A 21,399-nucleotide genomic window follows, 5' to 3' on the forward strand; every position below is an offset into this window, starting at 1 on the left:
CTTTACTAAAATGGTTGTTGTGTTGTTAACTACTGGGGTTGCTCTGCTGGATATGGTTGTGAGTCAGGACATTCTTCAAAAAAGATCAGAGGTGTAAACTGCTCTCAGGGGAATTGGGATTCTCGGTTTAATTGAATAGATGTGAATGAAAAGATGTAGGCCGCATCTCCTTTTGGGTTCCTACACTGTAAACTCAATGGAGAGAGGAGATGTCAGTTGTCAGAGCAGTGAAATACGAATTCTGCCCATTCTGCAAGCAAAATATCTTCAAGCAACCAATTGGATTGCCTTAGAAATAGTATTAATTTTAGAGGAGTGTGTTGGAGTTTCAGCTGTGTCGGAATCGGCTCAAAATCACAAATAAAGAATTTACCTAAATAAATCCATAAATACATAAAAACTGCTGAACGTGCCTCCAAGCAACACAACTCCAGCAGAGTCCAGAAAGGACTCTGTTGGAGTGTGGTGTTAGAGAGGGAAAGATATGTTAACACAACCTACACAACTGAATACACACTTTATAAAAAAAAAGAAAACACACAAGCACCTTCTTTGAGCTGAAAAAAAAAAATTAACACACTCATCTTTCATTGAATGTTTCAAATTCGACTGTGAGCTGCAAGTCACTTTGTGTTGCCTTCAGTGCCACGTGCTGTTTTTCTTAAAGCATGACTCAGCGTTTTCGTTCTTGTAAATGACAAAGCGTGTGAAGAAACAAAAGTACACAAGGCTGAGTGGGAAATGGCCAAAAGAGGCAAGTACTTACATACGTACTTACAGTACGTGCGCACAAACACACGAGTAAAAAATTTCAAATAGAAAAAAAAAAAAAAACTAGACACAAGTGAAGCAGGCAACCTACCAGAAGCTCCATTAAGGCCAAACTGTTGTTTTTTATACCCTCTAATGTGTACGAAAAAATACTATCATACTATGGCACAAAATCCTATCCTCCAATATGTGTGGTTTATTCTTTTCTCTAACTGGGTTGTTTTTGGCATGACTATAGTTTGAATAGGATTTGGAGCCCTCTAAATGACCTATAACTAGAGAAGGTGATGTGAAGGAACGGACACGTACAGTTTCTACTGAGACGTACAAGATTTTGCTCCAGTGCAAACAGTTCTGAGATATGAGAAGCTGAAGTGCTTAATTGGAGCAATCACATCACTTTATATCAAGCTGTCCAGTCCATCAAATGGTTTTCTCCATGTTTCTCCAGCCATTAAATGAAAAAGTGGATATTTCCTTTTTCATTGTGAAAAGTGGTTGCTGAATGTGAAACCCTGTGTGAGTCACTGCTGGATGACATCTGAGTCAAGACATTACTTTTACTGAGGATCAACAGAACCCTCTCTCATCTGTCATTTACAACAGAGCAGAGCAGATGTGAGGATAAATAAATGAAATGAATAAACGTATGTCATCTGTCAGACTAGAAGAAGCACATCCATAAATGGGAAAAAAAAAGAAAATCAAAGAGAACAAACTATGAGGACTACAGAGATGGGAAGAAAAAAAAAAGCTAGTTTGTTCTGACGGCTGATCCTGGTGGTTGTGTGGTCTCGTGTCCTGTGCTCTGAGGTATACTTGGTAGGAAGTGAGAACACCCATATTTGTGAGGCGAGTTTCTCGGCAGATAAGAGACGTTGCTGGCGGAGAGGATCCGGTGTGGGGGGGTGCTGTAAACAGAGACCTGCAGGGGGGTTTGTGGGGGGGAGGGGGGATTGGCTCAGCACAAGAAACATGACACCAGCCTGGACGACGTGTACGTCAAATGAAAAATGGTAACACTGGTGACTGAAATAAAAAAAAAAACGGGAAAAACAATGAGGGTCGGAGCTTGAGTGTTGCCTCTTTTTGACTTTGCACTGGAGTAAAACTTTGGAAAACTGTGGCAGCTATCGATTTGATTTGATTCGCTAGTTTTTCTAAACATACTTTTAAAAAGGGAATGCAGCTTCATTTGAGCGTTCACTGGACATTCTTGTGCCTTTGGGCGTCTCAGTCGGTAAAATAATCCAAACCAGGACATCACGCTGATAATGCTGCTGCCTCATTGATGGTGAGTTGAAAACAGCCTTGGGTTTTGGTTCCTCCAGATACATCTGGAGAACACAGACTGAACTGACCAATGGCAGTGAGAATATACCAAATCTGAATGCTGAAATCTTGTGCAATTCCCCTTTTTACATAATAAACTGCAAACATCTTTAACTGATAGTGTTGTTGTTTGTTTTTTTTACCAACTGGGTGTAGCTTTTGTTAGCTAGTGTTATTTTGGAATGGAGGCGTATTGCATGGTTGTGACCTTGTCCTCAAAGACTTTCAAAGCAGAGTGGCATGGTCTAGGTCTATGTTGTCCATGCAAGCCAAAATAGCCTTCTGGTCCTCCCGAGGTGGTCGGCGGTACAGCAGAGCAGAAAAGCGAGTGTATGGGTCATGAAGGATGGGCCGTTTCCTCTTCTTGCGGAGGTAGAGAGCTTCTTCGGGCTGGAGTACCTGAGAGGTGTAGGCCTGCTGGGTCTGGGTCTGAGAGGTGGAGACATCTGGAGGGAGGGGAGATGAAGTGAAGGTCACTGCTACCTGAACTCACAGTGACGTTTAAAACACTGTGCCATACTTTTGCAGAGCATTAGATGTGAGCTTTCATACAAGTCTCATCCTTGCAGAATCAGACTATACAACCTTAAACTATAGAGCCAGCGGGCCGTTAGCTTACCTTAGCCTATAGACTAGAAGCAGAGTGAAACAGCAAAGCACTGGCACATGTGAATGCAAGGCGTAAATGCGTAAACATTTCAGCCACATTCAGAAGAAAAACCTACGAAGAGCAGTAGCTAGCCAGGTCTCCCTTACACAAAGTCATTAAAATGGCTCTTGTCTCTTTTTATCTGGCAACTTAGATGCTGAAAATTGAGTCAGCCAGCAGTCATCAAACAAATACTGTATCTGAACAGTATCAAGGAACAGATCACCTTAAGGGGGACATACTGTATTATGGAAATACTTTTTGAAGCCTCTTTTACATGGCTTGCCTTCTGGCCCCCAAAATGTGAGAATTGACAAAAAAAAATCTGTAATGTTCAGGCTCCCTAGGTTGAAATCCATGTGGTTTTACAAGCTGTTCCCTCAGTTGTCTGACAATCAGTACGTTTACATGACACTTGAAAAAAACAAATTATTGCCTTAATCCGACTATAACTGGACAACTGAAGTGCATGTAAACACCTTAGTCCGACTGAAATCGGAGTTGAGAACTCCGATTAAGACACCCAGATAATGCGATTGGAATTCGATTATCTCCGTCATGTATACACCTTAGTCGGAGTAGAACTGGACAATGCATGTACGCATGCTCCACAACAGTAGAGACGGCACCAAGTGGAGCAGAGAAGCCGCCTGAACCCGGCAAAGTAAAGAAAAAAAACCAACGTCTGCGCAGATTCAATGCATTTCACATATACACAGCGCAACCAGCAAGAGTGTTTTATTAGAGAGAGAGAGAGAGAGAGAGAGAGAGAGAGAGATGAAAAAAGGAAGCCCGTATCCTATTCTCAGCGCGAATCCGGCCCAGACTGACGCGTCTGGTCGGGAACTGCAGTTGAAAATGTATTAATAAGCTTACTAAGTTGTTTATATTCAGTTTTTTACTAGGTGACAGAAAAGTCAACAGGACAGGAGGCGTATTAACCCGCTGAAACAACGGGTGACGCCCCATGAGGGGGCGGACCTCGTCAGTTATTCGATTTTCTCAGTTGCATGTATATTGAGACAAGGACAGAAGTCCGACTTGACGCCAAAATCGAATTTTGAGCATAGCTCGATTAAGCTCTGCATGTAAACGTACTGAATGATGTAACTAGTTTTCGAATTTGCATAATACCACCCCTACCTGGTAGCAGTAGAAGGGGCGGGGCAAGCAGTGGTTCATTTGCATTTAAAGGGACAGGCACTGAAACCAGCCGTTCTGAACAGGGCTGAAAAGAGCTGTGATGTTTGATCCTTGGGGGATTTTGACTGAAGCATGTCACAGACATGTCTTTAAGACACCTGGGACATAATATGTCTCCTTTAATACTAGGTGTAAATGTTGCTAAATAGTTCCTTAGCTGTTGAACAATCCCATTATATATAATACAAATACCAGTATTTGTCCATACCATAGTGTGACCTTGCTCCATGGTGGCTGTGGTCAGTGAGACTCCACACAGACACTGTTGCAGCAACACATGCAGCATTTGTGGAGGCTAACTGACTGACAAGAAAAATGCACACCAAAATGCAACTGTTGTGTGTGTGTGTCTGTCTGTCTACAGTGTAATGTTTCTGAGTGATGATAAAGTACACACTGAATACAGCTTTGGTTGGAGCAGTTTTTAGAAGCAGTTCTCCTCACCGAGGGAAAGCTGTCGGCTCAACCACTTCACACTGTTTGTTACCTGTCGGTTAAAAGCGACAAGGAGGACATGGCTCTGTTGTTAATCAGTGACTTTTGACTTATTCCTCCTCTTATAATGGCTACTGGCCTTGTAATTTTTCAGTTTACTTATCAACTGGTTTTGTCTCTTAACTTTTGGTCTCATTAAAGATCATCTTTGGTGCAGACTGCAGAGTTATCGACCCAGCTCAGATACTGTGATGCAGCTGTACATCAGCTTCATGTTTCTATGGTCACATTTTGCAAGAACATTGATGTTCCATTCTTATTGGTTATTCCGCCTGGCCAGTGAAAAGGATTGTTGCATTAGCATCAACATAGCAGCAACATTAGCATCATTTGCATTAGTGTTAGTGTAAGAATATTGAGCTGGTGTGAGTAAAGGGCTGGGAGAGTTGTACTCATATCCCAGCTGCTGTGAGGACAGGGGTAAGAGAAGATCACAGTTACAATAAAAAAACAACCATTGACAAGAATTGGGTTTACCAAGCGACTTATGTTATCCAAGTTATTTTCTTTTCTAAATGGCACGGGCCAAGGGCTTCAGTACAGAGGTGACCTAGAATGTGCCACATGCAGACAAGTGAATAGGGATGGTGCTGTTACAGTAAGAGTTCATAATGCTATTTTAGGGTCCTGAATGGGCTGTTCCAATGTGTATGCTGCTGAGCTGTTAAGATAAATAGAAGGATGTGAAAACATATGTTTGTACACGTAAATCTTTATATATGAGATGACAAAACCAGGATAGGGTCAGTCTGCTCTCAAAGGTGCAGCTTGGACCTTTGAAGGCAGCAGGTGCTAGATTTGAAGATAGGCAATGCTGCTTCCATTTTGACCATATAATATCATGTGGCAAATCAGCACTGACTTGATCATCTTGATTAAATGAGTTAAAATTGAGTTTTGCTCCTTTTACTGTAAGTATACTCTCTTCTGTGCTTAACTTTGTGAAATCACAGTTTATGTGTAATATTAATGTTAGTGTGGAAATACAGTAGCAGCTGCTTCGTTCTAAATAAGTTCGTAAATAACTGTGATAGAAAACTCTGCTCTAACTTTTCTGCCATGACAGAGACATCTGTTTACCAGCTATGTCTCAGTTAGTGTAAGTACTGATGCAGACTGAGACTAACCTGTAAGAAGTAAAAATGACAGTGTTTTCTGTAGTCATTTTGAAAAATACCACACAGCTTATAGAGAACAGAGAGATCCGGGTTCACACCTGCTTTCTTTCTGGTCTTGGAGTTATTGTTGTTCAATGTCATCTTCTTGGCCTTTTTAATACGTTGGTACCTCAGTGCATCAATCCTCTCAGACCCCGAAAGGGCACTCGGCGCACCTCGACGTTTTCTGAATAAAGAAGAGAGAAAGGGGACAACAGGTAACTCCAGGCCGGAGATCAGTCGGTGGACTGTTTCTGCACTACGGAGCGCAACAAAACCAGAAACCTGCACAATCTCAAAGAACAGCACCGCTCGTGCTAAGGAAGAGGTTCAGCACATTGCCAAAGGATCAATGTGAGATACCAAAAGAGCTATACTCTGAAATCCAGCAAATGTTGTTGTATGTGTTGTTGTTTTTCAAAGGTTTGAGAAACAATGTGGTTAGCTACAATTGCCATATTGTATGTACAAATTTTACAAGGTGAGTTCATAAATCCAGATGCATATTGTACACCTAGATATTTTGCTGCCCTTCAGAGGCATCTAAGCTATTTTGCTCAAATTGATCCAAACAATCTTTATACAAAAACAAAGTACCATACGGTCCCTGAAAACCATCTATTTACCTCTCGGCATAGATTAGGACAGGTGAGGAAGGTTTTTGAGAAGATACAACATTTAAAGGACTTGCAAAGTTGGTTTCAGAGAACAAAATTCAGCAAAATTTAACAACATGTTTCAACAGAAAGCAAGTAAGACTTTTTTACAATTGTTGACAGGTTGACAGATTGGATGTTTCTTCTCAAAATGAATCTGTCCCACTCTGAAAATAACAGATGCAAATGATTCCTCTGCGTGGAGAGTTTTGGTTTTTTTTCTCAGCCACTCATGATTGTATCTACAGACCTGCCTCACATTCGCGGAGGCACTCTAGAGACAGCAGCCGACAGGTTTCTGCCACAAACAGACACTTGGTTCTCTCAAGGCACAGAAAACAATTAGCATTACAGAGAAGACATCCCACCGCGGCTGCAGAGAGAAACCGAAGTTCATTAGTAGAAGGGGAGAATCACAGCTGAGCAACAAAGCATCATCAATATGTATTCATAGACATGGATACTGTCTACAATGGGCTTCACCATGCTGACAGGGGGAGAGATGGCGGGAGGGGAAAATGACTACTTGGGAACAGTCACATAATGAAAAATAAGCCAAAGAAAAGCGAAGCACTAGGACAACAAATGTAACAAGAATTTATCCATATAATTGTTTCTTTTTTTTTTCGAAACGGAAGAGCAATATTTAGCGATGGCATGCATGGCAGTTTGCACATGGAACACGACTTTAAAGGGGAATACATTCAAAAGCACTTCATTGGGCAGGTCTCTAAAACATGAGGGGGGCTCTCACCCTCGCTGGCCCTCCTCCCTCCCACTCTGCAAACCCTCGGCAAAAACAATTGTTCCTCAAGATAAAAGAAGTGCGTAAGGTTTCTTTTGTTTTGTTGTTTTACCAGGATCACTCATTTTATATGGTACTGTAGTAGGAACTGTTCTGCAGTCCAAACTTGCAAGAGCAATTTTATACTCAGAGTCAATGGTTTGCCTCATGCCACAGATGCTTCATACAGGGGATTAAGGCCATGTGTCCACCAGGAATCTCCTAAACTATGTGGGCTAAAGAGATCATTATGAGAAGTACTGGTCATGGCTCCTGCTTCTGCTATGTGGCTGTTCCTGTCTTGTGCATTTCTGTTACAGTAAGAGCTAGAATAGACACATACATACTGAGATACATATATATACAGTACATATATACGGACATGTGTGTATATATATATATGTTGCAAAATAAAGAACTCTATGCTTCCATCACTGCCCGGAATATACAACAGCATTTTCAATGCAAAAAAAATAATAGCTGTGGATGACAGCTCCCAGTGGACACACAGCTTAAAGGTGACGTCATAACGCCAATCTTACAAAATATTTCTTGGAGACTGGGGTCCAAAATATTTTTCTATTGGTGTCATTCAACATAAGCATCTGTAAAATATAAAATGGCAAAATGTGTCACGCTTGAGGAGAATGCTAAGAGTGGTGATGTCGGAGTAAAAGTGTCTGTGTGGAGGGAAGAACACAGAGACAAGCAGTTCATAGATGTGTCTATGTGCCTCACCTTGTAATGATCTGTATGGCAGAAAAAGACACAAGACCAAGACAGATAACACAAGAACAAGAAGTAATTGTGCCTTAGTAAAGCAATAATGACAAATAAACATGACACAAACGGCAGTTTCGATTACTGTGTGTGGCCGTCTGTTTTACTATGAAGGTAAACAAAACTAAGCATTTAATAGATATTAATGTTATTATTTAGCATGAGACTAACAGCAAACGCCACATCATCATCGGCCTAACTGTGGGTGCTCTCACAGATTACTTATTCTGCTGAGTCAGCTACAACTGCACACCCAACACAGAGCTTAGAATTTGGACCTGTGTACGCTCCCACTGTTTTCTTCACTTTTTCTCACTAGCAGGACTCTTTGCTGGATTCTGGTCAAGAAAGCAGATGACACTGATCTGTCAAACTCATACTGGGCACATATTGAGAGTGTGAATTACCTTGTGTGGCTGGATTTAAGTTTAACATCCTGCTAGGTAATGAAGCTCAATGATGAGTGGGAGAAACAGCAGAGACATCTAAGGCTGTCGCCTGAGTGTGGGCTTCATTGTGAGCTTTGATAAAAAAATCTTTGGCAATTAGCTCAGTCTTCTGTTGGGTGAGACGGGCACCCTGAGCAGCATTAGCATACTGTTAGTGAAACTGTGTGAGAGTGAGCAGCAACTGATTGCATCCCTAAGAAGATGGATGAACGGGGAAAGACGACTTGTGCTCTTGACCAGCAGTGAGCCACCATGACTGTGGCTTGGAGGTCAAGCAAGTGGTAAAATAATCCACTTTGTAGGAGGAATAGGGGTTACTCCTCAATAGCTGCCGCTTGAAGAATATAGTTGAGTGGGTAGTTCTACGTCAAGGATGGCGAGTGGGCCTCCACCTGACTGGAAGGCACTTAACTGGTGTGGTGGGAGGAGGACGAGTGAAAGCGGGGATCCAGGTCTTGTCCATGATAAGATCTTGATTGTTAAAGGGGAACTATGCAATTCCGGTCGCTTCCCCGCTGTTTTGCTAACCCTCCTCCTGGACATGTGCATTTGCTTTCAACGAAGCCGGCAAGAAATCAAACCATGGAGCTGTGGATATCGTTATGATGTGTATATTTCTGAAGTGTTATCTGTCATAAAAGAGAGATTATGGGTTACAGGGCGTGTTTGTGCCCGCAGAGACAAGAGCTGGGACACCGGGTCGGAGGCTCTGATCTTACAAGGTTGGCTTTCAGCTAAGAGACATTAGGTGGAAGGCAGAGAGCCTCAATTCATTTATTTAACCAGCACTATTGCTCCTAATTCAGGTTAAAATGTAGTATAGTTAAGATAAATATATTGCATAGTTCCTCTTTAAAGTCATTTTTGCTAAAAAGTGCTTTGCAATGATTCAAATGATTCAAAGGGAAATGAAGGAGAGAAACACCAATGACATACCGAACTCATATGAGATACAGTATGATCAACCACAGTAAAATGATCTTATCTCTAAATGTCTGTGTGTAAAAACTGTTGAAAAACTGTTTGATTTTGATTATGATCTGGTTGGAGTACAGACCAGCTACAGTAGATACATCAATAAATCAATAATATATTGGGGTATGTTTGTCTGTTGTGACATATTTTCATTACAGATTTTAAAAAAAAGTTGTATGTGAATGTGGTCAGTTAGCAAACTACTCAAGCATGAAGTCATGTTGGTGATACATCTCCGACCTTATCTATTAGCTAATAGATGGCATATGCATATCAGTCAGAATGCATAATGTAAAGACTGCAGAACTCAAAATGCATAGCCACTCCAAGAAAACGGAGAAAGGAAAGAACTGAAATGAACGGACACGTGTCGACTGAGGGAAAGAACAAATCAAAGAAAGACTCAAAGTCTTGTATTCCCCTTTAAAGGACGAGGTGATCAAAAAAGTCCCACCTGCTAACCCCCCCCTTTCAGACATGGATCCAACCCTTACCTATTGCGGTGTAGAGGACCTGGTCACAACAACGCTGCCCAGATAGCTGAGATCAATCAAAAACAAAGCAGGTAAGACTCCAGGAGCCATCAAGAACCACCAAAGTGCCCCTAATTCATAATGATGGAAACATTGCAGTACATGAGAAGCAGACAGGCCCTGTGACACACTTTGCCCAACAACCTTTCCTTGGTAGTCAGACCTGGGGGGAGTCCTGGGGGACAATTAAAGGAGTTGGGGAGAGGAGGGTTATAGAAAGGGAGAGGGGGAAGTGGGGTAGGAAAAATTGAATTGGTCATGCAGTCAGGTTACTAAGGCCGAGGATGAGCCGCAGGGCCTGCCAGGATGAACTCTTCTTAAAGCAACCCTCTGCATGATAAAGGCATCTTCAAAGGCTTGGAGCTTGACATAACAATGGGTGTTTGCTTTGTCTGGGGAATCAACTGAAAATTATGGGATTCCTCCTGTTAGGTGAAAGCAGGGTAACGCATGACACAGATGGAAAAAAACATAGACCCTGTGGTGATGTCTGCAGATTCCCAGGCTTTTAGGGGCTTGTGCCAAACAAATTACACACTGTAGTGGTTTTCATCCAGATTGACTGCAGCCCCAAAAGGCCTGAAATGTAATCTGTGAAGCTAACGTCTGTTCTTGTCAAATCAGAAATTGGAAATACTGTTATACTAAAATGTATACTTTGTGGTTACTTTTTTCAAATGTTTGAGGTATTTTTTTAAGTGATAATTTGGGAAAAACGCTTCACAGATACAGTGGGTGAAAACCTCTAACTTGATGTAGGACATGAAAAGCAGCATTGACGAAATTGAAACTAAACTGAAAACTTCCATAGTTTCGGCTGCCGAGTGAATCATCAGAACAAAGGGGTTTTTCTTTAGACACACGGCTTTCATTTTCATATAAAAGTAATAATTAATTAATTTTAAAAAAGGAACATAAACTAAACTATCAAACTAATTTGGCAAAGAGATGATAAAAAAAAAACTGATGGATATTAGACAGCACTCCAGTAACCAAAATGTCAGAGCAAATTCACACGTCAAAGCATTATGGGCTGGGGCAGATGACTCATATGGTATCCCTCTCTGCATGCCTAATGGACCTACCCTGAAGCTGACAACTGGGGTGGAGAGGGCTCAGATGGAAGGATCTCCTCCTCAGTCCTCCTCTGAGATGGCATCTGCCCAAATAGGTTGCTGCTTTCCATGGGGGGTGATGGGGACTGGGAGGCTGGGTAGCTGGTTGCAGAGGTGGCAAAGGCCATGTGGGGATGGTAGCTGGGGCTTGCTCTCCTGCTACCGTGGCCTAGAGCAGGTGAGGAGGAAGGGGAAGATCTCCTTGAGAAGCTGGCTGCGGAGGGAGGGAGGAGGGTAATCTCAGACATCTCTGGGGGTATGTGAGGTTGGACAAAGCTGGGACGTGGCCTGGGACGGACTACAATCTCTGGGGAGCCCTCGTGAGAGCTAAGGGGGCTTTGGGTGAGGGGCGAAAGTCGAGAAGGCTGAAGAACGACCTGATGCATACCAGGATCCATCCTACGAGCCTGTCTGGGACTGAAACGAGGGGTGGTTTCGAACCATCGTGTGTCCAGGCTACTGAATGTGCTAGGGACAATATGGGCCATTGGATCGGTGTAAGGCAAAACCGGCACACCCATTCCGTGGCCTGTGTGTCTTAGCTGCCCTAAATGTGCCTCTTGCATAGCTAAATGCTTGGCTGGGGAGCCATGAGGCCTGGCCTTGCTGGGAGACTTGCTTGCACGGCTCTTTGGGGCTTCCAGTGGCAGGACAGCTGGGTAGGTGGGCATCGGGAGGGGGGAAGGCTGGAAAGCACTGAGGGGAAGAACATGAGGTGGAGGAGGGTAGGGAGAGTCGTGGCGGAGGTGTAAAGGGTGATGTGGTGGGAAAATGAACTGGGGCCCTTCCAGGCTCGCAAAGGTGAAATCCAGTCCCTGCCAAATCTCCGGTGAGCGAGAGGAAGAGGTGAGAGTCAGAGGAAGAGGGAAACCAGAGACATACTGTGGGAAATCACTGTCCCCCATTTCTTCAGGAATCATGGGGTGACCAAAAGGACCTTCAGCAAGATAGGGAGGGGAGGACATGACAGAGCTGAGGGGGCTGGTGTCAGGCATGTAAAAAGGAGGTGGGGGATCGTGATCCCCAGGGTGGCCTAGGTAGCCATAGAAAGCCCTGTGGTGGAGAGCGCCTCGGATCTGCCCTGTGGCCTGGAGCCGACTGCTCTCCATGATGGTCATACCTTCGAAGGGCCTGTGGAAACGAGGGCTGTAGGCCGGAGGCTGCAGGTAGGATTCCTGACTGGAGATGGGGGAAAACTGGTGGGGCCGGAGAGGGGCCATGACTGGAGGCAGAGGCCTGGGGTCGTCATTCTCTTCATCCGACTGCCGGAATTCGGGGTAGAGGTCTGATTCTTCCACAAAGGGGAAGCCCTCAATTCGTCGGGGCTTCACGGACATCTCTATGTCACTGGGATCGATCACGAATCGTCCGTCCGGACCTCTGCTGATGAGTTCGATGGGCGTTGTTGCTTCAGCTTCATGCTTGGTAGTGCCGTATTTCTTACTTGTTATTGCTCTTTTGGTCTTCTTGTATAAAGACAATTCCTCTTTCTTCCCAGGACTCGGGGGTGGTTTCTTCCCACGCTGGTCATGACTGTCTTCAGATGATTCTGATGGGGATGCCTTTGAATGGATGCTCTCTGGGCTCTCCTTCTCTGAAGATGACCTACAAGACACAGCATGCAAGACAAGAGATGAATATTCAAAAATGTAAAAAATAAATAAATACATGAGTAATCTGTGAAACAAAGCAACATTGATGCTCAAGTCCAGCTACATTTGAAAAAAAAGGACAGAAAACCACATCCAAGGTTGTGAGAGATAAAAGCACAGGTGCAGGTCTACAGGTGTAGGTCTACTTTATAACACCTGTTGTGACCAAAAGGTATATCCTGCCTGCAAAATATCTTCATATCCAACCAGAACATGAATAACAGGTATGGATGCAGTAGTCTTTGGGAAGAAGAATGAGAACATTAACTTTATTGTTTTCTTTCATTAATTAGTAACTTAACCTGTGCTTTCTTTAAGTCAAGACGGTGCACACAAGGAGGACACATCACACATTGACTGACGCCCTGAATGAAACAGGGTGAAATCTCTTCATGCATAATTCCATTCATAGTAACAAGTAACTAGTTTGTTAGTTCCCACACAGTCCCCTGAGGGCAGAACAGTTTCAGTCATTGCAGTACACCACCAAGTTAATACATTTTCAATCATATGAGCTTTCAGTGCACATTGGATTTGATATCAAACAACTACAAACTACTTTTAAACCTTGTCCAAGAACTCCTCAGGAGAACCTTTTTAAATCAATGTGTTCACTTGGATTCAAGACAAACTAATTAGATTTTGGAAGTCAAGGTCAAAAAACACAAAACTGAACTTCACGCAAGGTCTTCAAGTGTTATTAATTAAGATCTGAACATTCAACGACTGAGCTGATATTCTGCAGGACTGTGTGTGTGTGTGTGGTTTGGTCATAGTTGGTTGACATACCATCTGTCATCTGATTGGGCCTCAAAAGTGGCTAATTCCTGATCAGTTCCCTGAAGTATGCCATTATATTTTCCTGACTTAAGCCTTGCCCAACAGTGAGAGGAACACAGGAAAGATAGAAACCAAGAACTCTTCGACTAAGAAAATGCTTTGTTCAAGAAGAACATCCTCAAGCTGGAGCTGAGAGCAACTCTATTTCTTTTTTTAACACAGTCTATAAAATAGACCTGTCTCTGTGTGTGTGGCACATATTTAATATCCAACATCTAACAATGCCTACCACGCTGTGCTAGAAAAAGCACAATCAGACACTATGCTACAGCCTCTCTGTTGGATAAATGTTAACATCAGCCATCAACCATTTCAGGGCAAAAAGTAGTAGTAGTCTATCATTGTGTCAAAAGAGGACTGAATCGGGTTTTGTATTAGATCTGAGCAACACTGCGTTAACAGGGTTAAGGTAGTTGAAATTGATAGCAATGTCACGCTGTGTTTTTAGCAGACAGGTGGAGAAGACGTGGTACTGATGTGAAAACCTGCTGTACTGGCCCCATTGAGGCAACTGTCTTTTCCCTTGAGGCTTTGATATGACAGCTCTGGAAGTATGATCGTCACTATAAGGTTTAATGAGCTCAGGAGTTACAGAACTTGTATTCACAATCAGTCAGTTAGTACATAACAGACATTAATATACATAATGTGAAGCTTAGTTTCCATTTGCATTTGATACTGTTGATATAAATGGCAATAACAAGTATTTTAATAACAGGGATGAAATAAAAACACACTTTGTTTTGAAGCCACAATCACTTTATTTAGTAGTAAAATGAAACATGTAGCCAATCCTCAATGGGATCACTAAATATTGTGCTTTTTGGTTTTATGAAACAACAATGACTTCTCATCCAACATGATCAATTAATCAAATCTTTTATTTTAATAATTTTTTTTGTAGATTTGACCATTGTTCCTACTGGTACAGTAAGATTTGAATCAATTCATTTACACCGCACAATTAAAGGTGGACCTGACCTGAGCTTTCTGACAAGTGAAAACATTTATAATATGTTGTTGAGCTATCTCAGATTAGATAATAAACTAGAACCATGAGGAATAGTGGCCAAAATGATCAAATACAAGCGGTATAAATCATAATCTGCTCATCATGTGCTTGGTACACACATCAAAAACTGCTGGTATTCTTCAACCCGGCTCAAGCATTTCAAAAGACAAAGTAAGGCAACACAGTTATTACGGCCTCATTAAATGGCCACTTTAAGATTCTGCAATCACTACTAACGCTGTAGAGATATTATACTGTAGCAATGTCTAAGTAAACAATGGTACACTTTATGTCAAAAGCAGCATCGGAGCTGAATGTTGCTGTTGTTACAAACTGCAGAATAAAAATCAGAACACAGGGTAGGTTAACAGACTGAATCACAGGTGTGGCTGTGACAGCAGCTGGGATGGGAGAGGAGCAGTGGTGAAGTCAGGAGTGTCAAAAACAAAATGTGGATTAGTGATTTCAAAGGTGTTAGTGGTAACAGTCACATAGGGCTCGGCAATAGTCACAATTTATGAGCAGTGTGCTGTGCAAAAAACAGGGATTATGTTATAAAGCTGGGTTTATTCACTTCATTACTGACAGTTTGGACAGATCTTGGCTAACAGCTGCTAACTGTATTGTCTATCTTCTAATTTAATACTGTCAGAGAGCAAGTAAGTTCATGTTTGTTCTTTTAACATTGAACATGCATCTCAATTAGAGTCTCAAGATTCAGATTTTAACTGCAGACGAAACATGTTGTTTATATTTAAAAAAAAAAAAAATTAATCATCTTAAACATACAGTGAAATGAATTTCATTTTACTGCAATAACCAATGGGATCTCTTCACATTTAAAGGAATAGTTCAACTGTTTGTTCAGGAAATAGACATATCTCTTTCATCCTAAGGGTTGGAAAGGAGGAATGATACCAGTCTTTCTTTGGGTCTGTACACTAAATATAAAGTCGGGGCTGGTCTGGCTCATTCAAAATAATAAAAGCTCCACATTCAATTTCAACTCCTTCATTTCAATCACCACACAAACTGAAGGTCAAAAAACATCAAACAACAAGTTGTAAGGCTTATGTGCCAAAACTTCTATGGATCATCCAAATTGTTTTGACTCAGCTGAGAATTGAAAATGCCTCATCACCAATGAGCATGCAGTCTGATTGGACCAGGCTCTAATGATGCTGGTGATAGGAGGTTTATTTACAGAAGTACGTACTTCATTTGGGTGTGTAAAATGCTCAATTAAAATGAAAACAAAAATATGTGTATTATGATTTTCTTTTGATAGGATATTTCTGATTAAATTGGCATCTGAAAAAGGATCAATATCAATATCAATACCAATGTCCAACATGTCTAAGTGACGCTTCTTGGCCGGGAGCAGTGAAGTCCTTGAGTTATTGTCAGGCGACCACTGTTCCTCTTTTTTCCAGATGTAATACTGAGCTCGGCTAACAGTCCTCACTGAACTTCACATTTAGAATACAGAGAGGAGCGTGGCATCAATTCTGATTCTCCTCATGCTGTTGAACAGGTCTGCAAATACTAATTTCAATCTGATTCCCTGTGTATTTGAGCTTGATGATCCTTCATTGTTCACGTATAAAAGATCATGACCAGTACTGTTGTTGCCTGAGAGGGGTGGGGGGGGGGTGACATTTGGCCAGAAGCATGCAGCCAGGTCAGGAGTCTTGGGGGGGCAGGGCCAAAAAAACAAATTACAAAGAGGAAGGGGTGCAATACAGTGTGCAGGAACAGGGGGACAATGGCTGGCACACTCACTGAGGACTGGCGGGTTGGGGGCTGTACCTGGTTGTGTCCAGCCCCTCCCAGTAGGGCTCAATGCTGGGAATGAAGCTAAGTGGACTCCTGCAGAAGTGGGGAGATCAGACAGTGAGAAGTGGGGATGATATGGAGTTAAACACGAAGCCTGTCAATAAGAAGCATCCTTCATTAAAAAAAGAAGAAGAGTTTGATATTATCACCGGGCTGAAAGAGACAGGAATGGGTTGAAACTGCAGAGAGAAAGAATTGTCAGGGGAGAGAAGGTAACGGTAAAATGAGAGGGAAGAAATTTAAGTAAAGATGTGTCCACTACACTTCGAGACCATTCTCCACTCATCGGCTCTAAGACTTTACGGTCAAGATTAGCTCCTTGCAGATAAAATGAGAAGGTGGAGAGGGGTGAGGAGGGAGGAATCAGCGAAGCATGCATTTTTCTTCTTCAGTGGCAGCATCTCTGCAGAGTGTTGAAATCTTCACCTACACATGTAACAATTCATAGTTAAGCATCCACACATGCACAGCAAACCTGTAACTGGATTGTACAGTGTTAAGTTCAAGCCCCTGTGAGTAGAAATAGGTATTGCAATATAACTGGTTACCACTGAGTTAGTCATATTTGAATATACCTCTCTGTACATACTTTTTTATACTCATTTTTTTAAACTGTTGTAATTTAAAACTGGTCTCTGTAGGATTGTAATGTAATGGATTATGTTCAGTCACTGTGAGTTAGCTCCTGTTTCTGCCAGCAGGACGGTTGATTTGAGATAAACTGGAAATAAATGACAGCGTGTAATTAGGCTAATGAAGACAGATATCACCTTTGGACAAAGGAGCTCTATGGCACAGAGGAATAAGATATGCTTTGGTACACACACAAACACACACACACGCACACACACACTAATGGGATTTGTGAAATAACACCAATATCATCCTTTCAACATCAAATGACATCAAAAATATTCATATTCCTTCTCTTATTCTGCATTGTAGACTGTATTTTTTATCATGCTCAGTAACCCAGAACAACAAGGGAAGACATGTTTTAAAAACTATACTATACTACAAATTTAAAAAAAAACTGAAATCTCTCACTGACAAAAGTTCTTCAGTGTTATATTTTGTGGAATCCTCTTTGACAGTGATTACAGCTTCAGTTCTTCTTGTGTAGGATTTACAAGTTTTTCATACCTGGATTTGAGCAGGTGTACCACAGGTGGCCTCAACTCAAGTTCTTAGTACATCCCAAAGATCATTAAAGGTCCTATTTAGTACAGGTAGATGCTGATGTGGATGATAAAGCAGGTCTATATACTTTACAGTATATGAGTACTGTGAAAGTATCAGAGCGTCAGTCCACAAAGAAATGCACACAACCTGTATTCAGAAATTGAGCCTTAAAACCAGCTGTCAGGACTTCTGTGACTTTGTGATGTCACAACAGAGCAGTCACCACTCTCAGCCATGTCCCAAGCACTGCCCACCAGGACTATGATCCAACCTTTCAGGTACATTTCAGTGTACCTGGAATTTGCTACATTTTTATTATATCATTCAGAAAACAGTCAGCCAATCAGGAGAGAGACTAAAAGCCTCTTCTCTTCTGATTCGCTCACTGACCTGTTGTTACTGGAGTTCCATACAGCAATCTGAGAAAGGAGATGTAAAACGACACTAAGATGTTTTTTTATTCCTAAAACACAACCTTTAATGTTCTCTTCTAATGGATCATGAGGTGGTCACACCTGCAGTCAACTTTGTTTTTTATTTGGTTACTGTGCATTCATCTGTGGGTTCGACATTTGCTGTAGAATCATACGATCATTTACTGCCAACTGTCTACAAACTAACTTTAACTCTGAGTGTTTGTGTTATTCTCCTCATGTGTACAGCTGGTCTGATCTGCCAGTATAAATGCTCCCTTGTGTTCTTTGTCTGTTAGATCAGGTGGTTTGTTACTTTGCTATCACAGCCTGAGTTTAACTCTGTTAAGGACAGTCTATGGCCTCTTCAGGCCACAGAACATTTGCTTGTTTTCGTAAATTCATTTGTCTCATTTGTTTTAATAAAAACCCTAATACCTTTGAGTTACACTGTGACTCCTTGTGCCTTTCAGCTCAGAATGAGGGATTTTTTACAGCCAAGAACAAAGACAGTGATCGATATGGGTGTGAAGACTTTTGAAAATCTGAGATTTCAGTTTTGGTTGTTTTTTGTAAAGTTTTTAGACATTTCTAAAAACATATTTTTTCTCTGTCATAATAGGACGCTGTGCATGAGTGAGTGATATAGTGCAGATATATTTGCAACTAAATCGATTATACTGTAGTATACAAATGTAGAAAATGTAATGAATGATATTATTTGTCACTGAAAAAACTGAAATGGCAGCACTCACAAAATTGTTCTCTGATATTATTTGTCCACAACAACCAGTGTGCAGTCATTTAAAAGGACACTAACTCAGAGCAGACTTTTCTCAATGCAAACATTCGGTCCTGTCTCAGACGGACACTTTGTATTCAGATGTAAAGGGAACATGTTTGACTCGAGCCACAATTAATGTTATTAGCTCCATATCTGCTCTTCCTGCTCTGGCGTGTAAAAACTGCTGCTGTGAAATAAAAGGTTTGGAGGGCATGAGGGGAAATGACTCTAAAGTGTCTCTGATATTCTTTTTATTCTCCTTCTTAGTGGGACAGTATAAATGGAAATGGAGACGTGAGGCCACAGGGTAGGAGCAAGACAAGAGCAATATGTTTTAGTTATGCTCAGTTCAAAGAAGACTATCTGTCACACTTATTTTCTGAATATAACATCAAAAGAAAACCCTTCCCTGACTTTCCCTCGAAGGCCTTGATTAGTCTTCTCTTATCAAAGAGATCAGCCCTGTCTGATGCCCCGACTACAAGTTCAGTTACATTCAACAAGATTTTCTTTACAGCATTTAACTTGATGAATTAGCCTCAAATACACTCTAACTCTGGGTGTGCAGTTTGTGTGTGCGGAGGCTAAATCTTCAAGTTCTTAACCTTCCTTTTATAAATGTGATTCTGTTTTGTTTTTTTGTTTGAATGAATGAAAATATTGATATTATGATAAATTCATGTTGCACATCTGCTGTTGTTCCCAGATTTTTCATTGCTGAATGCAGCTCAAACTAAATGACAGGTAACTAGTTATGATTATTGATCATTTATGATGGTTGGATTGTGGTTATTGTGTGGTGAATTTAATTATAAGTTATGTGCATAGGGGGGTTTTACTTACGGAGTTTCCACGCTTTTTCTGCAGTGGGTTATGGAAAGAGGGGGGTCTGGAGAATAAAGACAGAAAAAGACCATTAAACACATATTTAATTATTAGAATAAGTTAAGAATACTGTGAGTTTCATTATTAGAATAATATTTTTCAGTATGTAAACATAATAATCACAGGCAGCAAACATGCTCTTTTCCTGCAGGGAACCACTGGAGCTGTCCACAGTGTAAACACAGGGAGGTTGATGGTCTGTTTTCTAATACAGTGGTGGGTTTGATTTTGCATCAGCCCTTTAGTTCCCTGCACTTCATTGTTGTCTCTTGGTATTTAAGGTTCATAAGTTTCCTAAAAACACAACACTAATGTTTCTCAGGCAGGACCTCAGAGCCACTGACAGAGTAACAAGAACGTAAATGTCAAACAACTGAAACGGAACTTTTCCAATTTTAACGAAACAGTTAGTTCTGAAATGGCCCAACTAAAACAGCATGGTCGCAGTTAAAATACATCAATCGTATGGAGTCAAACACAGTTGAAGATTTTCCATGAATGCAACGATATGAAATAAATGAGTTGTCTTATGTCTGTTTTGTTCTAAAACAGTGTTTTTCAACCTTGGGGTCGGGACCCCACATGGGGTCTCCTGAAATTCAAATGAGGTCGCCTGAAATGTCTAGTAATTGAAACAAAAAATTACTGACAAAAACATTTTTTTTAACTAATTATTATTCTTTTTAAAATTATGATTAAAAACACCAGACACAATCTTAGACACAATTGTATTCTATACTTTCACTTTCGCAAATATAAATCGAGTTCAAATAAAATGTGCCATATAAAAATATCTGAGCTTGCGCATCTCGCTCGGTCGCTGGAAATTTGTGATGTCAAAATGGGATTTTCTCATCACCTCTTTTCCTCTTGAGCTTCCTCCGGCGTTGTTTGTTGACGAAGCAGGCAGCCATCGTGCTGAACAGGACGGCTGCTGCCAGGAAACAGATGGTGGCCACAATGCCCGCCACCACAGGCCGAGCCAGTCCGCGCTCCTCCACCAGCTCCGGAGGAGGGAAGAAATCTGTGAGGGGATGGGGGGAGAAAACAGTCAGACACATACAGTACAGTACAGGTGTGTGTGTGTGTGTGGGGGGGGGGGGGGGCATGACAATTAGAAACACAGCACGTAGGCACGGAGGAGGATTAATGTAGCACAAAGGAACATTAGTTTAATATAACAAACAGTGAAGAAAGAAATGTAAAACTCCACTTTGCTCACTAGACTTCTAATGCAGCGCTCCTGCAGATTAATGCCAGTGTCAACACTCATTTTCTGGCTCTGTAATAGGAGGTGATATTTACAGAGAGATTACTGTGCAGAACCCAGTCGACTGACAAAGAGCCCTCTCTCCTTTGCAAGAAAACACTGTGCTCTAAATTGGCAGGATTCATGAAGGCACCTTTGCCTTTTCCTCACTCAAGAAGCCCAGTGTTCCTGACTGTGCTCAAATATACCAGCGCTGACCTTTACTACCGCATGTGTCTTTGAAATGGGCGTTTCCTCAAGGTATATGTCATAATGACTTAGCAGAATGTGATTTTTTTTCTACGTGAAGAAATAAATAAATAGAAGCAAACATTGTTTCACTCTGTACTATAACTGAAAGGACCTCTACCTGAGCTGTATAAGGGCTGTGCATGCTGGACTGAGAGCTAAGGTGAGCTCAGAGAACATTTTCTTCTTCAGCATAGAGATGTGAAAACACGCATCATCCTGCACAGTGAAGCTAAAACACTAAAATATACTGTAGTAAATAACAGCTGTTACCTCAAGCCCATCTGACACTACAGCAGATACAGAGGGGCTCATACATACAGTATGTCCCTTGGTGGCAGCAACACTGTCTAATTAGTTACCTGAGCCATCATTCAGAAGTCTATATACACATATTG

General features: G+C 41.6%; 1 protein-coding gene across 5 annotated transcripts in view; it reads right to left on the minus strand.

Moving 5' to 3' along the window:
* The window catches only part of igsf9bb (immunoglobulin superfamily, member 9Bb), a 139,606-nt gene continuing 118,207 nt past the window's right edge, over nucleotides 1-21,399 (minus strand). For 2 of the 5 annotated variants that reach the window (XR_015037644.1, XR_015037643.1), the window contains exons 16-21: nucleotides 20,363-20,527; nucleotides 19,462-19,507; nucleotides 10,870-12,504; nucleotides 9,746-9,791; nucleotides 5,667-5,794; nucleotides 997-2,549 (exon numbers count right to left, since the gene is read on the minus strand). Coding sequence is in view for 3 of the 5 variants with exons in the window: in XM_085798725.1 (XP_085654851.1) it covers nucleotides 2,329-2,549; nucleotides 5,667-5,794; nucleotides 10,870-12,504; nucleotides 16,186-16,272; nucleotides 19,462-19,507; nucleotides 20,363-20,527 (2,282 nt within the window). In the remaining 2 variants the exon portion in view is untranslated. Of the gene's footprint in view, nucleotides 2,550-5,666; nucleotides 5,795-9,745; nucleotides 9,792-10,869; nucleotides 12,505-16,185; nucleotides 16,273-19,461; nucleotides 19,508-20,362; nucleotides 20,528-21,399 lie in introns of all 5 variants that reach the window. The other 3 variants (XM_085798725.1, XM_085798722.1, XM_085798723.1) reach the window with 3 other exon arrangements.

This window comes from Trachurus japonicus, chromosome 14 (assembly GCF_045865225.1).
Source record: "Trachurus japonicus isolate A0001 chromosome 14, Traja_1.0".
In the NCBI taxonomy this organism is placed as follows: Eukaryota; Metazoa; Chordata; class Actinopteri; order Carangiformes; family Carangidae; genus Trachurus; species Trachurus japonicus.